The following is a 24,282-nucleotide window of genomic DNA, read 5'->3' on the forward strand; positions in this document are numbered from 1 at the left end:
GTACAAAAACCCTATAGGTACCATTTTTGATTACGAATACAACGATGTACCGCACAAAAACAAGATGCTGCACCCGCGCACAACGCTCTAATTATGTGAGAATACATAGCCAACTAAACGGAGAAAGTTGTCACAATAGTCCATTTTTTAGCGCATTTTTTTTAATTAAAAAAGTATTGTTTGTGTTTTGTCTGCCCGTCCGTCAGTCCGGACCCATTTATGCGGTTTTGAACTACTTTTAGGGGAATAGTTCTAGAGTCTTGGAATTTTTTGCAATATGTAGTCTACACCTTGAAGGTGTGCCAGGCGGTCATCAAATTTCGATGTCTCCCCTAATTATTTTACAGGTGGGTGTAGAGTAAATCACGTGAACATTTGATAATGATAACCGCATGTGCTGGATTTAAAGATGTTAGCATGTTACATTATTTTTCAGCATCAAAATAATGCGTTTGAAAACTTTTACAGCTCCAAATTCATGTGTAAAGAATAATTTTAGGTACAGTTTTCTCTAAAACTTTTAACCTAGACCACAGAGAAGAGTTACATTGAATTGTTACACATCTAAGAGCATCAGTAGGGAATAATCTATAGCGAAAGTCCGAACTCGATACATGACCTAGGAAATGAAATATGTTGATTTCTATTATATTGAGCCTGCAGTTTTTCCTGTTCCCGATTCACTCGAAGACCTATAACTTTTATTCCTGTTGAACCAGCTTCCTGAAAATGAATAGTGCCCGTCCTTAATGTCCAAAGTAGGTACCCGTACATCAAATTTCAACACAATCGGACACTTTTAAAAAGAATTATAGCGTACACGAACGGACGGACCGACGGACGACAATACAAAACTATAAAGGATCTGAGGATCCTTAATAAATGATGACATGACCAGACGCAGAATTTTTCAAGCTACAAGAAACCTATTTAGAACTTTGCTCTAAATTTAGGGGAGAAAATATTTCGATATAAAGAAATTAGCAATGAAGTCCCTATGGTGCGTAAACCGTTTCTACACCCTGTACAGCTGGCTGATTCAAATTCGAGGACCACTAGGGGGATCTCGAAAACTGTAAGAAATAGCTAGGTCTCGAGGTAGGTAGTTTAAATTTGGCAAAGTTTACGTATTTAGATGCTTAACAAAATGCCGTTTTGAAACTGAAATTCCGACTACTTGCGGAGAGAAAAACGAAATTTTACAAAATCATTTTTACTTCATACTGAAGTTATTTAAAAAGATATTTCGAAATAAATGACACATTTTGGTCACTCTTTTCTCTCTGCAAGATTCTAGTTTTAAATTTTAAGTCTGACGTTTCGTCTCCGGTTAACCATCATGAACTTTGTTTTGTCTTAGGGAAATCATTTTTACTTTTTTGTGGCATTTAATAGGGAATTTTTGCTGATTTAAAAAATGTAAATATCATTGTTTTTTAATAAGAAATGGCGCTATTAATTTGTAAATAACGCAAGAAACTACAAACATACACTACCCAAGACAAAGTTTGCCAGGCAAAAAAAGATGTTTTAACAACATTTAAAAAATAGTGGTTTACATTTTTGACATCCGAAAAAATGCTCTATCACGTGACACAAAAAGTAATAATGACTTCACACTTCTGAAACAAAATTGATGTAGTTAACTAGAGACGAAACGTCAGACTTAAAATTTAACACTAACATATTGTAGAGGGTTAAAGTGGCCATAATACCTAATGTGTTATTTATTTTGATAACTTCGGTAAACACAAAAATCGATTTTGCAAAATTTCGATTTTTCGTGATATCCCCGAAAGTAATCGGAATTTTTTCAGTTTGAAAACGGCATTTTGTTAAGCATGAAGATACGCAACTTTGCCAAATAAAGTACCTACCTATCTCTTACAGTTTCCGAGATCCCCATGGTGGCCCTCAAATTTGAACAACCTGTATATATGTATAAACGGGTGACAAATTAGTATCTTGTTCAGGTGGTTGGAGAAAAATAACTACCTATTGCATACTCGAAAATAATTAACTGCCAATACACCCTTGTTACATGTACGTCTACATTCACGAACAAGACATTTTTTTGCCTTTTTAGCGGCTATTTTATTATTTCGGTTAGGGTGTATCCCATTTTTGAATTACTTCAAAATTTCATGGGTTTCAACTATAATCAACTAACTCGAGCAAAGCAGAGTTAGTTATAACAAATAATAAGTAAACAAGAAATAGTAGAGAGTAACATGAAGAATGATTTTTCGAAGGATGTATACGCAATTATGACGCTTTATATTAAATTGGAAAAGTAGTCAAGTCATTGTCCATATTATTCTGTCGTTTTTTTTTGAGGATATTTGATATAACTGTAGATTTACCCTTTCGCTAGCTAGGAGGCGTTTTTACAATTTTTGGGGGAATTTTGCGAAAGCAAAAAATTTCTCCTATGTGAAGATTTTGTTCGTCTGTTCCTCGTCTAACTTGAGAACGAAAAGAACAAAAAATTCCCCTACTGAAAATCGTATGTTCGTTCGTATCTTGCTTTTAATTTTTTAATCAGTTACCTACAAATTATAATTGGTGGTTTGTTTTGAAAGCCGTGTATGCTAGGTATAATACAAGATCTCTTTTTAATAACAAATGGAAGTACAGAAACGTACGTGCGTTATTATAATAAAGGAAATATTAAAATAGTCTTTTTCCTGCGGAATTTGTATTTTGATTGTGTCGTGCTTGACCGTGCATTAAGTTGATCAACCACCTGTGCAACTTGCTTTAATGAAGGGCTTTACGCTTTATAATTTTACTGGCTAAAGGCTACAACCCTTTACGTAGAAACGTTTCTTAGAATTTCGCCTCCTGCTAGATATCCTTGCCGTTAGCGTTATGCATTCTGAACGATTTAAGATACCTGGAAGTACAATTTACTGGTTTTTTTCTGGAATTGTTAGATAGATTATTAATAATTGTACGTTTTGTTTCAGAATCGTACCGACGAAGGACATTACGAACTAGATTGCGGCTATGAATGTAGTACAAATAAGGTAAGTGGATATATTAATACCGTAGCAGGATATGAAATCCGAGAGGGAATTACTATAAGGTCTTCTTTTAAAAGGCACTGACTTTAAAATCCATCATACATTTGATACCTGTATAGTGTACAATGCCTTTCATCTGGAGCACTAGCCACAGATCCGTTTCCGGTATTAAATATCGAAATTACACGTGACACAAAATCTAGTGCGGATTATTTACCTTTAGTTCATAACATAAATCAGCAAATGTCTAATGGTGTTGGAAAGCTAATCTGTACACATTTTTTTTAATGAATTAACCAAAATAATGTTTTTTTCCTTAAAAAACACACACACATCGTGATTTATGTTAACTTTAGGCATTTTTTTGCAATTCGGTTTGAAGTATTTAGTACGCTTGACTAAATCAGAGCCCAGAGCGTAAATCCTTCGAGCTTGATGGGGAAAAATGTGTCACAACGGCGAATCTGAGATTACAGATGTACGTAAAGTTCATTGTTATGTTGGTCAACTCCATGGAATCATTTATTTATGAAGATATTATACTAATATTTAATATTTAGATGATCAAAACAAAGCTCTAATGAGATTGTTATTATTTTTTAGGTAATAACAGATTCGATTTACGTTAATTTTTCGAAGAAATTTCATGTTTTTGTTAATATTATCAACTCCATGGGAAGCGCGTTTAGTTTTTGCAGCATAGATCGATAAAAAATTATCCAATTCTTAGCCAGTTCAGTATTAGATATTTTATGTACATACAGTGAGTTTTTTTTAAATGCGAACATAGGAGTTTGTATGCAATGTAATTTCCCTATGTTCGATTTAAAAAAAACACATCAATCTATGAGGTGTGCGCGGTTCACATTCCCAAAACGCGCAACTTGTGTGACTTGACTATGAACCGCAACTCATAGTCTTTATGATGAAGAGCACTCGGCCATGGCAACTTTAGGATACATTTTTCTTAAACTTACGATAACTTGACTTCACATGGCACGCGCTGACATCACAATTCATTGTGAACCAACCTTCAATTATTTGTAGGTCATGTGTACCTGGTATTCTACTAATTTAATTTATTCAATACATAAATGAAGAAAATAAGTAACGAAAACAATTACATAAATGTTCGAAGTGTCCTCCTTGACATTCTAAGCAATAGCCTAACCGATTTCGTAATTAAATTGGACGGCGGTATTTTTAAAAATGTGACAGCTGTCATTTGAACTACTCAATAGATTGATGTGTTTTTTTTTAAATCAAACATAGGGAAATTACATTGCATGCAAACTCCTATGTTCGCATTTTAAAAAAATTCACTGTATATACAACTGTATGAATATTAAACGATTTTGATACATTTTTCATTTTTATTGAAGATCCTTGTCGATTTGTCCCCGTTTTGAAGAATGACCCATAATCACCATCCAGTCATTTTATTTCAAGAAGTTCTAATCTATATCTGAAACCGTTTCCAATCGAGTCACCTTTGGAAGCTCATGTTAAACATGATTTCCCACATGTAAACAAAAATTCCAAAGGTGACTCGACCAGCAACTCCTTGATCGCATCGTATAAGCACATGTAGGATTACTAAAACGAGCAACAAAAAGCGAGTTTATGATTGGGAGTTTTTGTCCGTCCGTCCGTCTGTGGACACGATAACTCACTAACGGTTTCGAATTTTCCATTTCTGTTTTTAGCAATAGGTAGACAATGGTCAAGAGACCAATTGATTAAATTTTAGCCAATTTGTGCCAACCGCAAGTGACTTTGTTGCTAGTTGTCTATATTGGTGCAGTTTATTCTCATGTTCTCTCATTCAATATAAGGTCCATAAGAAATAAGAAAGCAGTAGTCTGTATTTTCTATTTCTAGCGTGTTATGGAAATTCTGATAGTAGATTCAGATTCTCCGACAAAAAGTGCCCATAGAGAAAATGCAAACGAATTTTGACATTTTCAGTTTTTCGGTGATATCTAAGTTACTTTCAAAAATTTCAAATGGGTTTTTTTAGTCACAAGACCTATTTGACCTACGTACACTGTTGACTATATCCCACACCCTGACGGAGATCGCAATGGTGACCCACGTATTTGAACTACTCTGTAGTCTGTACTCCAGATCTACATCAAAATTGACTTCCAAATTTATAAATTCATCTTTTAAGTTAATCTGCCAATTAATAGTACATTGAAAGACAAGTGTTACAATGCGACCTATTGTAATACGACTATCTTGTGGCCGTCCGCAAGATAGGAGTATTACAATAAAACATTGTAACACGCGTTTTTCTTACTATTTTTTCTATTTCGGTGCTTTAATTTAATTAAAAAAATCATTATCAGAAACTATAGGGAACATTAGAACCAAGATATATAGAGACTGGTAGGCGCGCTTATACCTGTAAAATTTGACGCCAAATCCGGCGCTAGGTAAACTCAATCCATAGATGGCGCCAGGGTGATCAGTGTACTTCAAATGAATGTCATTTAAATTGTTTTAGGTTATGATGTTATGTACAAAAATTTTTTACTTAGCGACTTGGTGTGGTTTGGCATCTACAGTGTGTTATACCTAGTTATTGTTGCAAACAATTTCGGTAAATAAAATAGACAAGTACTAATCGGATGTATAAGCAAGCAAACTTGCACATCGCACTGTTCACTTTGCTAAAGTTCAAAGTTACAGAGCATTGAGGGGTTCCACTAAAAAGGATGCTCGTTATCATAGTAAATAGTAGCGCAATACCTGCATTACAGACTTCTCACCCCGTCTAGCTGTCGGAGCTTGTACTGGATCAAGCGAAGTCAACAAGTCATTGATCAATGTAAACCATATGTGAACAAACCAGGAGCCGCCCTTCTTATATTAAGATAAGCATCAAATGACCCTCACCTACACAATCTACGGTGTAAGCAATCATGCCGAGAGCTGTAAGAACCTCTGACACAAAATCATTATTGCCCGTTTGATTAGCGAGATTCTCGGCTGCTGAGATGGGGATTGAAGGAACTGGCAAAAGTCTACATTATTACTGTTAAGATGGAAGGTAGGGGGGACCCGACTTGTTCAACCTACCTTTTTATTTTATAACTTAATCTCGGAAGCTCCCAGGATCTAAATGCTGGATAGAAGGGGACTAGTGCAATAATTTTAACCAACTTCTGTTCCAGGAGTGTGGCTTATCCTAACCTTAGTCATCTTCCCATTTAACGCCTCTGCAAAACGACCAACTTCGGACTTCAGAAGAATGACAGATCACTGCGTAGGCAACGACGTGGAATTGTATTAGGTGTCGATGCTAACGATGTGTGGGGAAACACAACTACACTACACTTCTGCAGTCTGCACAGCTTCCTTGCCTTGGGTCTCATGCCGAGTACAATTACTTAGTGGTCGCTCTCCTACTTTCCATGGAAATTTAAAATACAGATGCGTTAAAACATAGACCCTTTTTCCATATTATTATCAGGGAAACTGCCTGTTACATTTTTTACAAATATTTACAAATAAATTTTCTATAAACAACGTCAACAATTTAATGAGACCAATTTTGCTAGTTACGCATATTTTTAAGAAGCTGCGCGTTATGACAATCTACAAAACAAGAATTGTAATTATTGCATTTACACTAAGTAGGTATTTTGACTAAAAAAAAAGTCGAAATGCTTCAATTACATACTGAAGGAACTCGAAGTAAAGATGTATCACGAGTTAAGGGCGTATTGTGGTCTCAAATCAAACACTTTCTCATATTTGATGGTTTAATTCAAATTTAAATGACGTGTTAGAATAAATTGACAGTTTTGTGAAGTACACTGGGATGGGTGGCGACATCTAGGGAGCGATTTTAACTGGCGCCGCATTCTGTCTTACATAATGGCGGCGAGTCATCCTACCATCTTTAATATATCTTGATTAGAACTAACATGTTTTATGTTGGGAACACTTTTTAAGCCGTTAAGTTTTAGGTTGGCAGCGTAGTAAGATTGACATTTTGAAGTTCAAACATGGAAGTACCCAACGAAGTACCTACTTGTATTAACTACTATAGTAACTGCCAACTTAAGAGATGAGTTACCAAAAAAAAACGACTATAATCACTGTCTTTGTACAACTGTTTTCGGCCCAAAACAGTTGTACAGAATCATCATTGTGACACCGAAATAGAAAAAGAACATTGTACCACCGTCCTAATACCGTCCACCTTCGTTTGTAATTTCCAAGAGATATATAGCCTTAACGGTTTGATGTCTCGTTACGAACAAATATTATACGTGTAATTTAGTATGGTAAATTCTTACGTCACTGAAACAAAGGTTTGTGGTGTTCTGGTGTTATATAATGTAAAAATAATATCTGCTGCTATGAAGTGGTACAAGTTCAGGGCGAACCTTTTCAATTAGACGGAATATAGTCTTCATAGGCCTAGTAATTAGTCACGATGAGACGAAACAGCTAATTATCCATGATTTGTAGTTAAATGTTTTGTGTTTCACACAATTTTACTTATAGGTATGATGAATTACTGAGAATTGTTATTTATTAGCGTCATACATAATTGCCTAAATTGCTAATCGCTTATATACAGTAGTATTAAATGTTGAGTCAAAAATATCTCATTACATCACATGTCATCATTTAATTTCGTGACTACGTAACCCTCTGCCACAACGGCCCAAAAACAATTTTGTTAAAATCTTTAAAGGACAAATCCTATTCACTATTAAAATCGTGATCCACTGAAAAGCGAAACGGCCGCACATTTTACAAATAGGGAGTTTCCCTATGAAAAACCGGTGCGTAATATTTAAAACCTAAAGGTCAATAGTAGAGTAGATAATTGTAATGCTGTTCAAATGGGCAGCAAACATTGAGCTCGAGGACACTTCGGAACTATTGTAGTTGTAATTTAATTCTAGCTAAAGTGGACGAGACACGCTCAGCACCCACTTGTTTGCTGCTTTTGGTTGCATCTGCCCTAATATATGTCAGAGGGCTCGGAGCTATGACCGAAAATTAACGTTATAATGACATTCGACGAATATTGCTCCTATTTTATTATATGCTTTTTGTTTGACAACAATAATTGCAAGTTTAAAGATAATTGTTGCCGTACGTCCAATCATTACCTACAGCTTTTTAAAGAACCTCCCAAAAAATGCACCAATTTTTAGTGAGGCTTATTATTATTTCGTAAGCAGCTAATACAATATTCATTGTACCTACTTCAATAAATTGTATATTCGTCATTCATGCTGATAAAATAATACCATTGTAAGGTGTATACCGGGTGGTGCCTAACGCGACGCAACATAGGGATTTCAATGGTAATTTCTTTATAGTCAATTACTAGCTCCCCTAATTATTTTAGAGCAAAAGTCTAAATAAGTTTTTTTTAGAGAAAAAAATACTGCATCTGTTCACACTTTTAGTTATAATTTTCCATTTTTCAAAACCGTAGAAATCGACAAAATAAAAAAGTTCATTTTACAATAAATCAAATATGCCTTGGAATTACCTAAAAAAACAGCGATCACGTTGCATTATTCGCCTTTGACATATTAAATTTATACTTGTTTATAAATTAGTTAAAGAACTGCAAGTGCAATAACGTTCAAAATGTCCGTCAAAACCATCAGGAAAACGACAATACATTCAACGTTTTGGCTGCAGTAGCGGAAAATCCGAATATAACTTTAGGAACAAATCTGCTTCAAATCAGTTTTTTTTCTTCGATTATGTAGGTACTCTGATTCTCTCTGATAAACAAATAGTGTCTGATGCAGATGCAGTATACATTCTCTAAAAAAACATTACCCAATTGCCGCTTTTTCTTGCATCGGATAGTTGTAACAGAATTGAATATGAAAATCGTTCGACGTCAAATAACGATAACTTAGATGCGATGCGCTTGTAGTTTGTTAAAAGATTCCAAAGCAAAGCATCACTGATTTATAAAAATGTAATTTTTTATTTTGTCGATTTCTACGGTTTTGAAAAATGGAAAATTATAACTAAAAGTATGAACAGATGCAGTATTTTTTTCTCTAAAAAAACTTATTTAGACTTTTGCTCTAAAATAATTAGGGGAGCTAGTAATTGACTATAAAGAAATTACCATTGAAATCCCTATGCTGCGTTGCGCTAGGCACCACCCTGTATACAGTGATAATATTTCTTTATTCATTGGATAATACCTACATACAAAGTGAAAATAATATCATTGAATTTATAACTATAATAGTTATAAATTCAATGATAATATCAAAGGCTATAAATCTGTGTTTAAATTATACATTTCTTGTATCTTGGTCATGCAACCCGTATGCATATGGCGTACTGATGTGTTGCCTACAATCGCACGCTTTCCCTTAACTTTTCGATAATAGTAGAATCCCCAGTGAAAGCTGCCAGAGTTTGCGATTGAATCCGGTTGAGCTTTAGAGCGCCTAATTTTAGCACTTTATTTAGTTTTTGCTTATGAATCCTAAACGACCGTCCTTTCAAAAATGTTGCATTCTTTTTACAGAACATTCAATTCTGCGTCGAATGATACCAACAAAAGGGGTCCGTAAAGTTAGCAGAACATTGACGGCACAAATGTCGGGACTAGGTGGATTGGTTAAGGCCGTATTAGACGATGCAATTTTTATTGCAATCCTTGCAGCAACTATTGCTGCTATTATTGCAGCAATTATTGAAAAAAGATGCAATGATTACACTATGCAATTTATTTGGCAATTTTTTTATACCCAATTCTAATCATGTATTGGTGCCAATGAAAGTGGAATTGGCATCACTGGGAAATACTTGAAAGCAACTTCAAGTCTGTTGTAGACCAGGAAACGTGTGTTTTGTGACGTTTCCTTTGTTGAAGGCCGTGCAATTTATTATTTATATTTGCACGCACTTATTCACACTCATGGCCGTTTGCACCGACAAATTTAAGTGGAGCTTAGCTTAAGCGTAGCTTAAAATCCATGGCAACGATTATTGAGACAATGGTTGCCATGGATTTTAAGCTACGCTTAAGCTAAGCTCGGCTTAAATATGTCGGTGCAAACGGCCATCAGGTTCGTTAAATTCATTGAGTAGGTTTAGGTTTCCCTTTGTGAAATCGTTATTGGCAAGCCACTGCCTGGTCCAAAAATGTCGTCGTCTTCTTTGTTTCTTTTTTTTTACAAGAGCAACAGCAGACGCAATAACTAAAGATGCGGCAGCAATATCCATTTTTGAATTCCTCGTAAATAGGTTATTTCAGTTTTAACTTTAAATAACAAACCTGTATATAGCATAAGGAGGTAATGTTCTCCAGTGCATACCACTTTATTTTTTTTATAAATTAAATGTTACTAAAATAGTTACTAAATTGCAAGAAAAATTGCAAGAAAAATAGCATCGTCTAATACGGCCTTTAGTGCTTCGTTTGTGCCGGTTTGTGCCGTAAAAAGTTTGCCAGCAAAACATACGGTTTGGAACTCGGTTTGGAAGTTAGGTATTTCGATTTTTAGATGTCTGTAGATGTTTGCTATAACTTCGCACACTTTTGTCGGCACATTTCGAGACTAGATGGATTGGTTAGTGCTACGTTTGTGTGGTAAAAAGTTTACCAGCAACGCATTGGATCTAGGAGCCTTCACTCAACGGTTGAAACTAAGTATAATGTTAATGTCGCGCATGGGTTAATGCTATCTTTGTGCCGGAATGTATAGTAAAAAGTTTGACCATAAAAGGGACTGTGTGAAAACTCCCAGTACGTTTTTAATATTATAGCTTTCCCACAAGTGTAGTGCGCTTTTGATAACACTTTATTGTCTAATTTGTTGGCAATTGTATGCCATACATTTGCAGACGGTTTGTTTATATAATACCTTCCTTGTGTTGGAGAAGAACGTGTGTGTCAGTTTCGTTTTTTCAATGACAGCATTTCGCGGCGTGTTGTACCTAATGCAAAATGATTGAAGTTACATTTAGCATCTGTCTGTGGTGTACTTAGTCATTCGTGAGATTGGGTCTCCAAAATTAATGGTAAAGAACACAGAGGATAACTGTTATATAAGTCCAAATCTGCTAAATTCGGTTGCACTACATGAAATAGATAAGAATCCCTAAGTTCCGCCGTTGTATATGCAGGATAAGTGTACGGAGTCAGGAAAAAACATATCGGACCTAATCTCATGTGTTTAGTGGAACAACTTGTATATTTTAATCTAAAAAAGTAGCATATTAAATATTTTATTTTTGCTTTTATTTTTGAGTGGGCGGGGGTTCATCCAAGGTCGCTCTACCAACCCAACCTACTCTACATTTACAAATATCTATGCCCGAACGCCGATTCGCACCAGGGACCCATAGTACCGCACTCCAGCCTAAACTGAATTGCGAATTGTTTTCTATGCGATTTTTTAAAACTTTATTACTTTAAGTCACAGTAGGCTACCAAACACAATGTTTTATTTCGTTCTCAAGTTTCTATAACTTTTTTATTTACTTTCTTGTGCCAGACTCTTTGTCTGTTAAAATGTTTCCAGCTACAATGTCAACACAGTTTAATTTCTAGATCAGCTTTTGTTTCATATCGCCTACTGTGGTTTAAAATTGTATATAAAGTGTATATAAATCGCATATATCATCTATGATATTACTTGTAAAGTAGTGTTTTCATCACAGAAAAAAGTCTGCCGTTGTCCGGGTTGTTTTTAGCACGATAACTCAAAATTGAATGGGACAAATTGCGTACATTTTTCCAATCCTTGCCGCGTGGAGACGTCACCTATTAATTTCCAAACTAATAGGCCGTATTCTACTGCGCATGCACGTTGTTACTTATGAACCAATCTTACTGAAATTTTAACATTAGCATCCTTTACTAAAGGCAAATCGATCGATTATCTCAAAAATATCAAAAGCTTCTTTCGCGCATGTGCAAAAGTAAATTTCTTATTTGTTGACAAATTTTTGTGAAATTAAATGGCAAATCAAATTGAACATCCATGTAGTTAATTGCCACATAGATTAGATACTTCGCTCAATAAAAGGCGAAGCGATGTATGAGAAGCAAATACATAAAAGGAAAGTGGTGGGTCTCAACAGATGCCACCGTGCGGAAAAGTTAAGTTTTGAAAAAAGCCATTTTTTGATATTGATATTGAAATTGATTAAAGAACAACTTCAAATGCTCATTTAAAAACTTGAAACTGGAATCCAAACCGTAAGGTTTTTTTGAGTTCAATTTTGATTGAAAACAAGCACAAATCTACTAAGTACCAACCAACTACCGGCCAACAAAGGAAAAAAAAACAAAACAATAATTATGTTAAATTTCGCTCTCTGATTAATAATTTTTTAATTTTCCGTTAAAGGCATCTTCGGACAGGGGCAATAACTGTCTGTTAAAAATTTAACTTTCACTTTTATTGTTACTGCATTCCAAGCAGACTATATTGTTTAAACGTAACTGTAGTCAATTTGTATTTCAGTGTTATTGCAATTGGTTAGACCACCAACAATACGCACTGCTACATGATCTTCTTGAGTGAAACCAACGATGTATCTATCCTTCTTAGTTTTGCATATTCTCTTCATTTATTGTTAAACACAATAGACCATGTAGGTATAATGATCAAGGACTAATTATTTAAACAAGTTTATCGAAAAGCTGTACAATATTTTACTGGAGATGCACAAATACCTATTTCTGTTACCGTTGAATAAATTACTTATTCAATGCATTTACTGCATTTTTCTATAATGACACCTTCTGTAAATTACCTGGTTTTCAGGTAATTAGTGGACTAGATTAGCATTTTTTGTTATAACATTTTTTAATTACCCCTTTATTTCTTGTAATTTGTTCTAATCATTTTTACTGATCTATAGATTTTTATAGTTATTAGGTAGGTACATGTGCATGAATGAATTCACTTAGGTATGGTAGATCCTAAAAAACCGGCACTTCGAAGTTCGAACATCTAAAATAAATCTTTCTTTACTTATAATATACAAGGATGAACAACAACAAAAAATTGTATGTTTTTCATAAAAATGGTAGCTAACATTTAAAATTCTGTTACAATGATTAAAAGTATAACGTTTATACTGATTCTAAATAAATCCTTATCTTTTCAAAAAATAATAACAATTGTACATTTCGCGTATTACTTATTTATATCTAGGCACGACCCGTGGAGAATTTTTCCGAACATCTTTTGTGCGGTAAGATGACTTCACTTTTTTGCCCTGAAGTCAATGGTAAAAATAAAATTTACTTGATCCTCCTATTTTTTTAGGGACAAATATTCCTGTTGATAACGTTGATATCAGTCGATATTGAAAAAAGAAGTAGGCATTGACTAATACCCCCCCATAGACAGCAATGGTAGTAGTAAACAATTTACCGGTTTCTGTCGCTACATAGTATTGGAAATTTGAAAATCATTCGCCAAGTTGATGTGAAGACTCCATCAAAAGGGATTTTCAAACGGAAAGATAAATAGTCGAATTTTTTTAAAAATGCAAGAATTTTTTGATAGCCACCACTTTCACTAACTTGACTTTACATGAGCAAAACAGTGACACTTTGTTTTAAATAAAATTGTCAGTGTCGGCCATTAGTTATCGTATCCCGCTTAGGAATGTAACTAAAAAGGGGAATTGTATTTATATCGGTAACGTTTCTTTTATATAACATACCACGACGTTTCCTATGTTTATGTTCCGATAATAAGTGAAAAAATGCCTATGTGTCATTTGTTATCTATTGGGCGCAAATTTACGGAAAGCAAAGGGCATGTGCATCTTTTGCTTTTGGTCGCATTTCTCGAAATAGATAATTTTCACGAAGACTTACTCTTAGTCCAGTATGCAGATAATTTTGACCTGCAAAAGGTGGTGTAAAAGATTTTATTGTTTTAAATTATCCATTTGGGTCCAAATAACATGTATTTGAAGAGTACGCACAAATTTTTTCCCGGCACAACTTTTGGCAGCCAAAAAACCTCAAAATTTTTGGCATTTTTTTAGTTTTTCGCTTAAAACTCGAAAACGGTCCATATTTTATGAATAACACTTCTTTAGTAAAGAAAACAAAATTATGCGTCGATAAAAAAAAACAAACAAAATCGGTCCAATAGAAAAATTTTTACAAGCGATCAAAAAACGCCCATTTTTCCAACGAATTTCAAAAATTGGTCCAATTTTAAATTGTTGGTACTTTTTCAACTCTCTTATTGATGTTCTACAATCTTTAGGGAGGGGGGGTAGTTGATTGTATCGTTCCTTTAGGAGTCACAACGCATTAAAAAAAGGTTAACTCAGTTCTTTAGAAAAGTTGGAAAAAATGGGGGTTTTTTGATCGCTTGTAAAAATTTTTCTATTGGACCGATTTTGTTGGTTTTTTTTTATCGACGCAGAATTTTGTTTTCTTTAATTTACTAAAGAAGTGTTATTCATAAAATATGGACCGTTTTCGAGTTTTAAGCGAAAAACTGAAAAAAGTCCGAATGTTTTGAGGTTTTTTGGTTGCCAAAAGTTGTGCCGGGAAAAAATTGGTGTGCACTCTTCAAATACATGTTATTTGGACCCAAATGGATCATTTAAAACGTTAAAATCGTTTACACCACATTTTGCAGGAATCGGCCCTTCTGCATACTGGACTGAGGAAACTGATAATTTTAGATGGGAAATATACACAAACGTGTAATTTAGTCATATTTGATTTGATCTAACTAAACAAAGTGCTACGCTTCTGGTAGTTTGAAAGCATTGTTATAAAACAGAGTTCATATTCAGCACTACTTATGATATAATATGTGAAGTGTCTAGTATTGTACGTACCCCCGGCCCCGTCAAAGGGAAATATTATTACAGCCTCATTATAGGGTTTTTTTTTATTTCTTGAAGCATCCTGATAGGACGCAAAAGGTTTTAGAAATAAAAAATTATTTCCAATGTACCTATAATAGGATATCCATTTTTCGTCTTGGGAATATGTGACATTATGATTTACAAATCAACAGCATTCAAATAAATAAATAATAAATAGTAATTTATCTAATCCATATCATTAGGAACGGCGTAACAATGTGTAGGGTAATGCCAGGTAGTTTCTTATGTTTTCCCTTTCAAGTAATGAGTTGTCGCCTCAGGCGTTATAAGTGCAATTTAAGTTGCCTATCCCCTACGTTAGCGTTTTGATTTTTTTCTGAAGATCGCGAAACATATTTTTTAAAATATATGCCTTATCATAACAGATGGAAATAATATCTTTAAGGTTGGGATTGCCTGAAAAGAGAAGTACCTATAGTAAAGGACAAAATTTTTTTCGTTGGACTGTGCTAGTATCTAATAATGAGTAGCGTAACTACAACAGTTTTCTACACAAATGTTTAAATCATTATATACGGGCTTTAAGTGGGCCCAAACAACATAGATGGAGGTTTAATAATAAAATTAATCTACACAAGGAGGCAATTTGATTTGCAACCACAACAGATGCAAGTATTGTCCTGATAAAGGTCGCCCACGTTCAGATGTAACTGTATCGAAAGGAATGTTCCTAGGTCACGTGTATGTGTCTCGTCTTTAGACAACAACCATTCTTTGTACTTAATTATGACATCATTTGAACTCATAAGAGCACGGCTTCGGATGAACCATTTCATTTGAAATTACATTTGCCCAGGAAGTATTTTGGTGCGCTCGGCAATTGTCTAGACACCAAGGAATAAATATTACTTGTTATTGCGATTTACGCGGATACCGTTTACGTTTTCTTAGATTTTCTTAGAATTCTTAGATACTTACTGTTTTTTGGCGTTTTCACTATGGGCAAACCGAAATTAAGAAAGGGGGGACATTGGAAAAAAAAAAATGTGCCAGTGGCAAATTTCGAGCAGAGGCGTCTCGGAGACACGCAATGGTTCGTGGAATGATTGACGAAATATTAGACCAAGTCGAGGAACAGAAGCAGTCGACCAAAGATTGCAAACATTTATTGAAGGAAATCGTCAGGAACGTCGAATTGAACACTGTTGACGAAGATGATTTGAATACTTTCGCGTGGGGCTCATCAGATGAATACGAAAGGTAAGTACAAAAGGTAAAAAATATGAATTTTTAGGAACAATGTTAGTAGACTTGAACACGGATCCACAAATACTTTTTTACAAAATAAACTTTGGCAAAAAAATGTTGATATACGAAACAGATAATGACATTTCAAGAGCCTACATAACTTTATTACAAAAAATTAAAGGTGAAGCGAATAAAAAGTGGTAGAAGCAGTTTTAGATAATATTCACGATGCCGAATCGAAGACCCCAAAATTTAAAAAAACATGTTTTAACTATTACAAAGTATATCCAATTAGAAACCAAATAAAACAAATTACAATGTAAATATTTTTTAACGTCCAACAACTTCATACATTTCATGTTTTTCGCGGTCGCGCACAGATCTTCCGTGGGCCACCCGAACGTCCAACATTTTTGCAAAATTCAAATTTACATTATTTGCCACAACATAGAGAGTTTTTTTTATAGTTCAGCGATGTGGAATTTTTAACCACTCCCTCCTCTTAAATTATTCATGGTATTATAAAAAAATTTGGTACATACCTACATAAAATTTGAGAACTTCCAAAAAATTGGTGAAAACATTTTATAATTGGAGGTGTTCATTTCACCAGCCTAAATTAGAGATTGTATATGAAATAATGAACCATTGTAGCATAAATAATTCCAAGTTGGATGTTGAAGTTGAAGAGCATGTTCCAAAATTACATGGATACAGAATCGTGGATATAGAATACATTCTGAGACAGACAGTGACCCTTCAAAGCGAGCATTCAAAAAAATGCACTGGCGGAATGCTCGTCCTCCAGGAAGAAATACAAAAGGGCTTAGTTAGTCGATTTGTATACAGATGCAATATCTGTGAAAAAACGAAGATCGTGTATTCTGAAAATCCGGAGAAAGAAATTATTAATAGAGCTACAGTTTGGGGAACTCTTGCGACAGGCAGTACCTTCGCACACACCTCTGAGTTTCTCAGCATACTGGATATTCCCCCAATGCGTGGCAACATGTTTTTTGACATTCAGAGGAATTTGGGGGATGTAAGTTAAACAATTTGCAAAAAAAATGCTGTTATCCATACTCACTGCAGCTTTTACTACAACAGGTCTGGAAAGATTCGCTGTGGCAAAACATGGAGAAGGCCGGACAAGAAGAAAGAAAGATAGCAGTGGAACATGGAGATGTTGACACTGATGGCACTCCGTTTATTACTGTATTTCTTGATGGAGGATGGTCAAAGAGGAGTTACGGCCATAGCTACAATGCAGCATCTGGCGTGGTAAGGTCTCGCGTAATACGTATTTTTAATTAGATTAGATAGTTATCATAAAACACGAACAAGGGTTTAAATTTTCTAGGCAGTGATTATTGGCAGAGCGACAGGGAAGCTCTTATACTTAGGAGTTCGGAATAAATTTTGCTCCATATGCGCGAGGGCGCAAAATAAGAACAACGAGCCCAAGAAACATCTCTGTTTCCGCAATTGGACCGGATCATCGTCGTCCATGGAAGCTGATATAATAGTTGAGGGCTTTAACAGCAGCATTAACATGCACAATCTTCGGTATAAAAAGTTTATTGCAGACGGAGATTCAACCGTGTATTCACATATAAGAAAACGCGTGAGCTATGGGGAACAAGTACGTTGAATGCAATTTGTGTACACGTTGTTTCACGCCAACCGTTAGGTACCTAAAAGTCGAGCTAAAAGTATTCAGGCTTCGATTAATAATTTAAATCTGAAAATTTTCATACCAACATAGTGGTTCATGATCTATCGAATGAAAATATTATCATGATCGTTTCACTTTCGGTTTTTCCGGATGTCAATATCAACTTTCTTTTTAAATGAACACCCAATCACAATTTTAGAATATCTTAAATAAAACGAAAAGCATAACGGATAGGTGTAGGGAATGTAATAATTGATCGATGTAGAAATTTTTTCCATATTTGAAAGAACAAAATTTCATTTGAAAAACTCACTTTTAAGGTTTGAAATTATTAAAATTGACCGTTAGTTTTAAAACACCCTGCAGAAGGGCGATCAAAATTTAAATAATTTCATGTACCATCAAGTCAGTATGTTGATTTTGAAATTTTGAAACTCAGATCAATGGAGCCATAAATACAAGGCGCTAAAGAAAAGCAGTCAAACGTTAAACATTTTCAAAAATCTTGAAAAACTTGAAAACCTTTGATGCTGGATATAGGGAAACGTGGTATCAAACGATGCAGATTTTCATGGAGATTTGAAAAGATAATAAATATAGGGTGTTCTATTTAAAATAAGAAAGTTGCTATCCACATTCGGCAAAACCGAAAGTGAAACGATCATGATAATATTATCTGTTGATAGATCACCACTTTGTTGGTATGCAAATTTTCAGATTTATATTGTTAATGGGAGTTTGCGTGAAACGGCCTGTATATATGTATAATATATCAATACTTGATCAATACCTACAAAATGTGCTATACTTTCAGGTAGTAAAGATTGAATGCACAAACCACGCTATTAAAAACTACAGCAAGCACCTATATAAATTAAAAAGTGACACGAAAAATGTGGCACTTGCTACTAGAAAGCTACTTTCAAAAGACACCATAGGAGCTCTCGTCAAGTTCGCCCAAAAAGCAATTTACGCTAACTCACATGGAGATATTGCAACTCTCAAAAGTGACCTTCGCAACTCAGTAAAGCATGTTTTCGGAAATCATCTTGAGTGCGTTGAATATCTTTGTTCAGAGACCAAAGAGGAAATTGGTGATAAATATCAAACCTTGATATCAATAGGGGGCCAGCATCAGATATATGCGGCTTTGAATTCAATACTATCGAAAAGTGAATTACTCATCGATCGCGAAACTAATAACCGAGCGGAGCTATTTATGAGTGTGTTGGCGAGATTCAACATGGGCAAGCGTCTCAACCTCATTCAAAGAGATAGCTTCCAAACAAGGTCATTCCTGACTGGATTGCGCTACAATGAGGGGAGCACCTGGCACACCGAACCCTGGAAGCAGTGTTTTAAAGACAGCCCAGGAAAAAACTTTCAAAAGTATATGGAAAAAGAGGAAAAGAAGGCGACTAAGCGAAAGTCGTTAGCTAGCACTAGCACAGTCCGGAAACGGACTAAGTTCACGCATGAAGGTTCGTCAAGCGGACCACCCAGGGATTACGGCCCCGATTTTGCATCCATAGAGCCAAGGAAGGATGCGTTAGACGAGGAAGTTAGAAGGCTAGTCCAGCGTTTAGAGGTATTACAAACATAAAGGGTGAGCAAAATGTCTTGTTATGTATTGGGATCTCCGTTAATTCAGAAGATACAGCTTCTATTGAATTACACTAAAGTTATCTTATTGCCAAACTAATAAAATGCACTCTTTTTAATACCCTGCGATCAAAAATGAGTTGCTGTCGAGTCACCTTCGGAATGTTTGTTTACATGAGAAATCGTACTTAACTTGAACTCCCAAAGGCGACTCGATAGCACTTCATTTTTGATCGCCCGTTATTGAGTGGCTAAAAACCTGAAAATGTTTAAAAATTCTCCATTTTCTAACAATAGATAGGGCACGTGTTTGGAAAAAACAAGTTGGAAAGTACTCGATGCGTCGAGCTACTAAGTGCGTTTTGTGTGCAACGGATCGAGGTTTTTTTCAGCAAACTTGTTTTATAATACTTATAACTACATGCAAAGAATTGTGACACAAAGTTAATGCTTCAAACCCGATGATTCCTTCGAGAGTTATACTCTGCAACCGACAGAGCGACCGACCGACCAAACAACCAAAGTGAATATAAGCGCTACTATTTTTCAAAAACGCGCTGAAAAACAAAAAGGTATTCTATTAGTTCAGTAATAAGGCAATTTATGTATCATTTAACCGAAGTTGTACCTATTCAAATAACGGCAACCACACTATAGAGCAGGATACTTTGTTCACTCTCTATACAGTGAATATTCGAACGAACTTCATAAGCTATTTTAATCACAGGTTACTGAGGAAGAACGGACTGAAATTTCGGTGAAAACTATTGGCCAATTTGATAATTGTATTTATAAGAACGAGCGACTCCATAGACTAACCGCTTCAAAGTTTGGAGATGTAGTTAAAAGGAAAGACACAACCTCGTGCGATGCGTTAGTAAAATCAATTCTCAGCACGGACTATAGTTTTCAGTCACCTGCCATGGAATATGGCAAAATACACGAGGGTGTGGCCATAAGTAAGTTTGAAACACTTACTGGCAAAAAAGTTCAACAAGCGGGCCTATATATTGATGTAAATTGCGGATATTTAGGAGCATCTCCTGACGGTAACACTACTTACCTACCTGTTTTTGGCAAATTAAACACTTTCACAGATTGCGCTTATCGTTTCAGGGATAATTTGTGAGAATGAAATTGTAGAAGTAAAATGCTCCTTCAAAGTTGCAAATATGAAAAAATCTTTAAAAGAAGCGGTGGAGAGTAAAGAAGTGCAGTACTTGACTCTGAATGAAAATGGGGATATTTGTTTGAAGAAGACACACAACTATTACTACCAAGTAGGAAACAAGTACATGGTGTTTCAAAAACGTTTTTTATTATGATTATCTCCATAATAGGAAGGGTTTTAAATAGTTATTTGTACAACTAATGAACAAAGTGGAGTTTTTCAACTCGAGTTCAAAGTTTGACACATAAGCATAGCAAGTGTGTCAATTGAACGACTGTGGAAAGACACTTTCTTCTCAAGTTTTGCACATATTTTTTTCTGAAGCTACAATCAAAATTGAAAAATAATCGTATGCAATAACCAAGTTTGACACAACAATCTATATCTCGATAGTATGTTTCAATTTTATATGTCATTATTAAAACTAACGCGGCAATTGTTTTTACTTTCCTCACTAGAGAGGAAAATCACAGAAGAAAGTAGTTGTTTCTAAAGTAATAACTATTGTTGTTTACTTACCTCTTTCGTTCAATTTTTTATTATTATTATATGGAGGTATCAGTGAGAAATGAATTTGATACATACCTATAGGTAGTTAAGGTACAACGTGTACAAATAAGTTTTTTTAAAATTTTAGATTCAAGGACAGCTCGCCATAACTAACGCCAAAACGTGTTTCTTCATTGTTTATTCGGGCGACGATAACGAATTGTTTGTTCAGGAAGTTTTAAAGGACAGCCATTTATGGAACGCCACTATGCTCCCAAAATTGATGCGATTTTATTTAGAGTGTGTTGCACCTGAAATTATACTGAACAGACGAGGGCGAAACTTGAAATGTGTCGATCCACAATACATCCTGGATGCTCAGAAGGAGCAGAAACAAAAACAAACACAGAAGCAGAAGCGAAAGCAGAAGCAGACACAGAAGCAGAAGTAAAAGACAAAAGCACAGATGAAAAGAAATAAAAAATGGCAGTTAGTGAGGCGATTGGAACCTCACCAATCGCACCGAACAATGTATTACACGGCTATTAATTTGCCCACAACTGTATTTAATCACAAAATCAACTGTGTTGGTAATGAGGTTGGTAACTTCTTATCGCGAGCTGTAAAACCAATTAATAGTCCACTTGACCTAAAATTTTCACGCTCTTCTCTCAATCAAAATTTTGTTGCTTCTACTTTATTTAATAAGTATAATTTTTATAGCCAAAAGGGCATTTCCTATTTTCCAATCGTTTCCAAATTCTTCTCAAGTTTTAGGACAATTAGAGAGAACATTGGTACAAAATTTCATCCAAATGGGTGTGCTCCTTACCTAATTCAATAAATATCGATTTTATTGCCTAAAGGCATTTGCCACTTTCGAATCTCTTCCAAAAGCTGTTCAGCTCCCAAGACCATGTATGGAAACGTCTGTTACAAATTTCAACCAAATCGGTCGAGTAGTTTCGACTGAAGCTTATTTACAAGAATCGTGCCGTCCGCAGATACACATACCTCGCACACTTTTTTGGACTCCTGGGACCTTGAAACGCAAAGTTCCGGTAAAATATCAAAATCGAAGTTTGGAGTGAGTTCAATTTTTTATTGGGGAGGTTGAAAGAAAAGTGATTTACAATTCATAACACGATTCTCCATCCAGATATTCACTGTTATCGCGATTTGACTAAGCTGTTTCTAATTCATTATCTATAAAGTTCAGTAAAGGTTCTTTCTACCAAAACATCAAACGCTTTCGTGCACAAGTATCTGAAAAAACCATAATGGACTATTTATCTGAACTACGAACAACAGCGAAGAACCATTTTTGTTATCGAAATTTGTTTTTTCGAAATGAAATCTCTTTTCAGTGAAAACTGTTGTTTTTTACACTAACTAGAGATGACCCTCTGATGTCATCGAACTTTGTTTTCAAACAACTCATAGTTAAAAAACTAATATTTTTTGTCGGCAAAACGGTTAATTTGATTTTGTTAAAATTTTGCAAATGTATATTACGCATTAAGGATACCTATATTGTTTATTTTTCATTTGGCATTTGGCATATTGAACTGTCGCCTGTTATAGACGTATGAAAATTTTAGATATATCTTTACCTGATAACAGAACTCTGAAATTCCCAAATTATGGTGTAAACAGGAACAGGTGGTTTTTCCGACTGAAACTGAAGAAAGTAAATTCTATATAAACCAGGTGTCAAATTCTTGACAGAATAGCTTCCTAGCTGAAACCAAAAATTGCCAACGTATGTACGCACTTACAGACGGGAAAAATTTATTCTTTAAAAGTTGCTTAAAATGATCTAAAACGTCAACATTTGATGAAATTTCGCATTGTACCTAGCTCATGCTATGAAGAGAAAACCGTCAATTCGTGGAATTGTATGCGCTAATGTTTCATAAATAAGAAAATTGCATTTCTGCGCATGCGCAACACGATTTTTGCGCATGAATTTTGTTTGCTTTTATTAAAGGGACTTACCATAGAAATTTCGTTTAAATTGCTTCAGAAACAAGATCGTTGCGTTTTGCACATATGCAACACAATTTTTTGACTTTGACAATTTTTTTCTCCGTTTTTTGATAATATAACCCGGCCCAATTTTTTGTAGGTTGTACACAGGAAAATAAGGTCTTCCAAATAATAGAATAAAAATTTTAGGTTGCTATTTGAAAAAAAAAGTTCGATGCCGTTACGGCGCTCCAAAATTTTTTTTCAAAAATCCGGCCCGTTTTTTTTTCTGTTCGGTATGCCTAAAACATATATACAAAATTTCAACAAAATCCGTCGAGCCGTTTTCTCAGAAAATTGCCAACAAACGTACGTACGTACGTACATACAGACGGAAAAAAATTTTATTCTTTAAAAGTTGCTTAAAATGGTCTAAAACGTCGACATTTGATGAAATTTTGAAATGTTCAAAAAACGGCTATCGCAATAGCTACCTAGCACATGCTAGGAAGCTAAAAATATGAAAGAACATCTTTCTGAAACTCTGGGATATTATTACATAATTTAAATGAGGCGAAAAAGATTAGTAGAGAAGGCCATACGCCTACACAAGGCCGTGCTGACAAACACACAATACAAAGAGCCATTGTTCTAAAAATATCGCATCCACCGTGATTGCACCTGTAAATGCAGTCTAGCTAGAATCGATACTATATTATGTCTATCTATCTAGTGTACTTATCTTTAATTAATACAAAAAAAGTATTTTTCGGTTTTCGTATTTAATAATAGTTTTTTATTATACCATGATAATAGTTAGAATGCAGAAGTGCTATAATAATTTCGTTGAAACTTAGGTTGCTACCCAATTGGTACTCGATAATCATACACTTACGGGACCGGGCGGGTATCGGATATCGCCAGGAACGGTCGTGGTCGGTTTACCAAATATGGTATTTTTTAATCAATTTTTGTTGTACATCAAGTAGGTCTCTACGCCTATTAAGGGTTCATTCAATAACCTGTTTAGGCGTTATTTTTTACATAACACAAATATTTTTATTGAATACAAAACACGATGTGAATTAGTTTTTCATAATACATAACTGTAAATATTGAATAAAAAACCTTTCTTCAAAGTTGTAAATTATAACGTCTTTTGTAAATATGCCGAGCGATGGTAGCGCCCTCTGTTAGAAAGAGGCTACACTGTTGACCGTGATATTAGTCACAGCTCCGTAGTTTATTCCGATTTTGTCAGTCGACAT

General features: G+C 34.9%; 2 protein-coding genes and 1 long non-coding RNA gene across 5 annotated transcripts in view; all 3 read left to right on the forward strand.

Moving 5' to 3' along the window:
• LOC116163395 (proto-oncogene tyrosine-protein kinase ROS) overlaps positions 1 to 24,282 on the forward strand; it is a 106,079-nt gene that overhangs the window by 29,298 nt on the left and 52,499 nt on the right. For all 3 annotated transcript variants that reach the window (XM_031477289.1, XM_031477290.1, XM_031477291.1), the window contains exon 2: positions 2,970 to 3,029. In XM_031477289.1, coding sequence (XP_031333149.1) covers positions 2,970 to 3,029 — 60 coding nt within the window. The remainder of the gene's footprint in view (positions 1 to 2,969; positions 3,030 to 24,282) is intronic.
• On the forward strand, positions 5,404 to 6,561 carry LOC116163422. Its single transcript, XR_004143738.1, has 2 exons — positions 5,404 to 6,081; positions 6,206 to 6,561. It is a non-coding gene; the product is annotated as an uncharacterized LOC116163422 (long non-coding RNA).
• Positions 15,514 to 23,030, forward strand: LOC116163398. Its single transcript, XM_031477299.1, has 8 exons — positions 15,514 to 16,121; positions 16,764 to 17,151; positions 17,217 to 17,390; positions 17,470 to 17,751; positions 18,599 to 19,372; positions 20,114 to 20,435; positions 20,503 to 20,666; positions 21,195 to 23,030. Exons 1-8 carry the CDS (start codon positions 15,952 to 15,954, stop codon positions 21,495 to 21,497), a joined length of 2,577 nt encoding a protein of 858 aa, XP_031333159.1. The 5' UTR covers positions 15,514 to 15,951; the 3' UTR covers positions 21,498 to 23,030.

The sequence above is a fragment of the Photinus pyralis genome, unplaced genomic scaffold (genome assembly GCF_008802855.1).
Source record: "Photinus pyralis isolate 1611_PpyrPB1 unplaced genomic scaffold, Ppyr1.3 Ppyr1.4_LG2, whole genome shotgun sequence".
Classification (NCBI taxonomy): domain Eukaryota; kingdom Metazoa; phylum Arthropoda; class Insecta; order Coleoptera; family Lampyridae; genus Photinus; species Photinus pyralis.

What these genes read in the sequence shown, in the direction of transcription:
- LOC116163398 (XM_031477299.1), top strand. Translation starts at nt 15,952, where the DNA reads ATGGTTCGTGGAATGATTGACGAAATATTAGACCAAGTCGAGGAACAG. An exon ending in TTCAGAGGAATTTGGGGGAT is followed by an intron (nt 17,152 to 17,216) that starts GTAAGTTAAACA and finishes TTACTACAACAG; the next exon opens with GTCTGGAAAGATTCGCTGTG. An exon ending in GGCTAGTCCAGCGTTTAGAG is followed by an intron (nt 19,373 to 20,113) that starts GTATTACAAACA and finishes TTTTAATCACAG; the next exon opens with GTTACTGAGGAAGAACGGAC.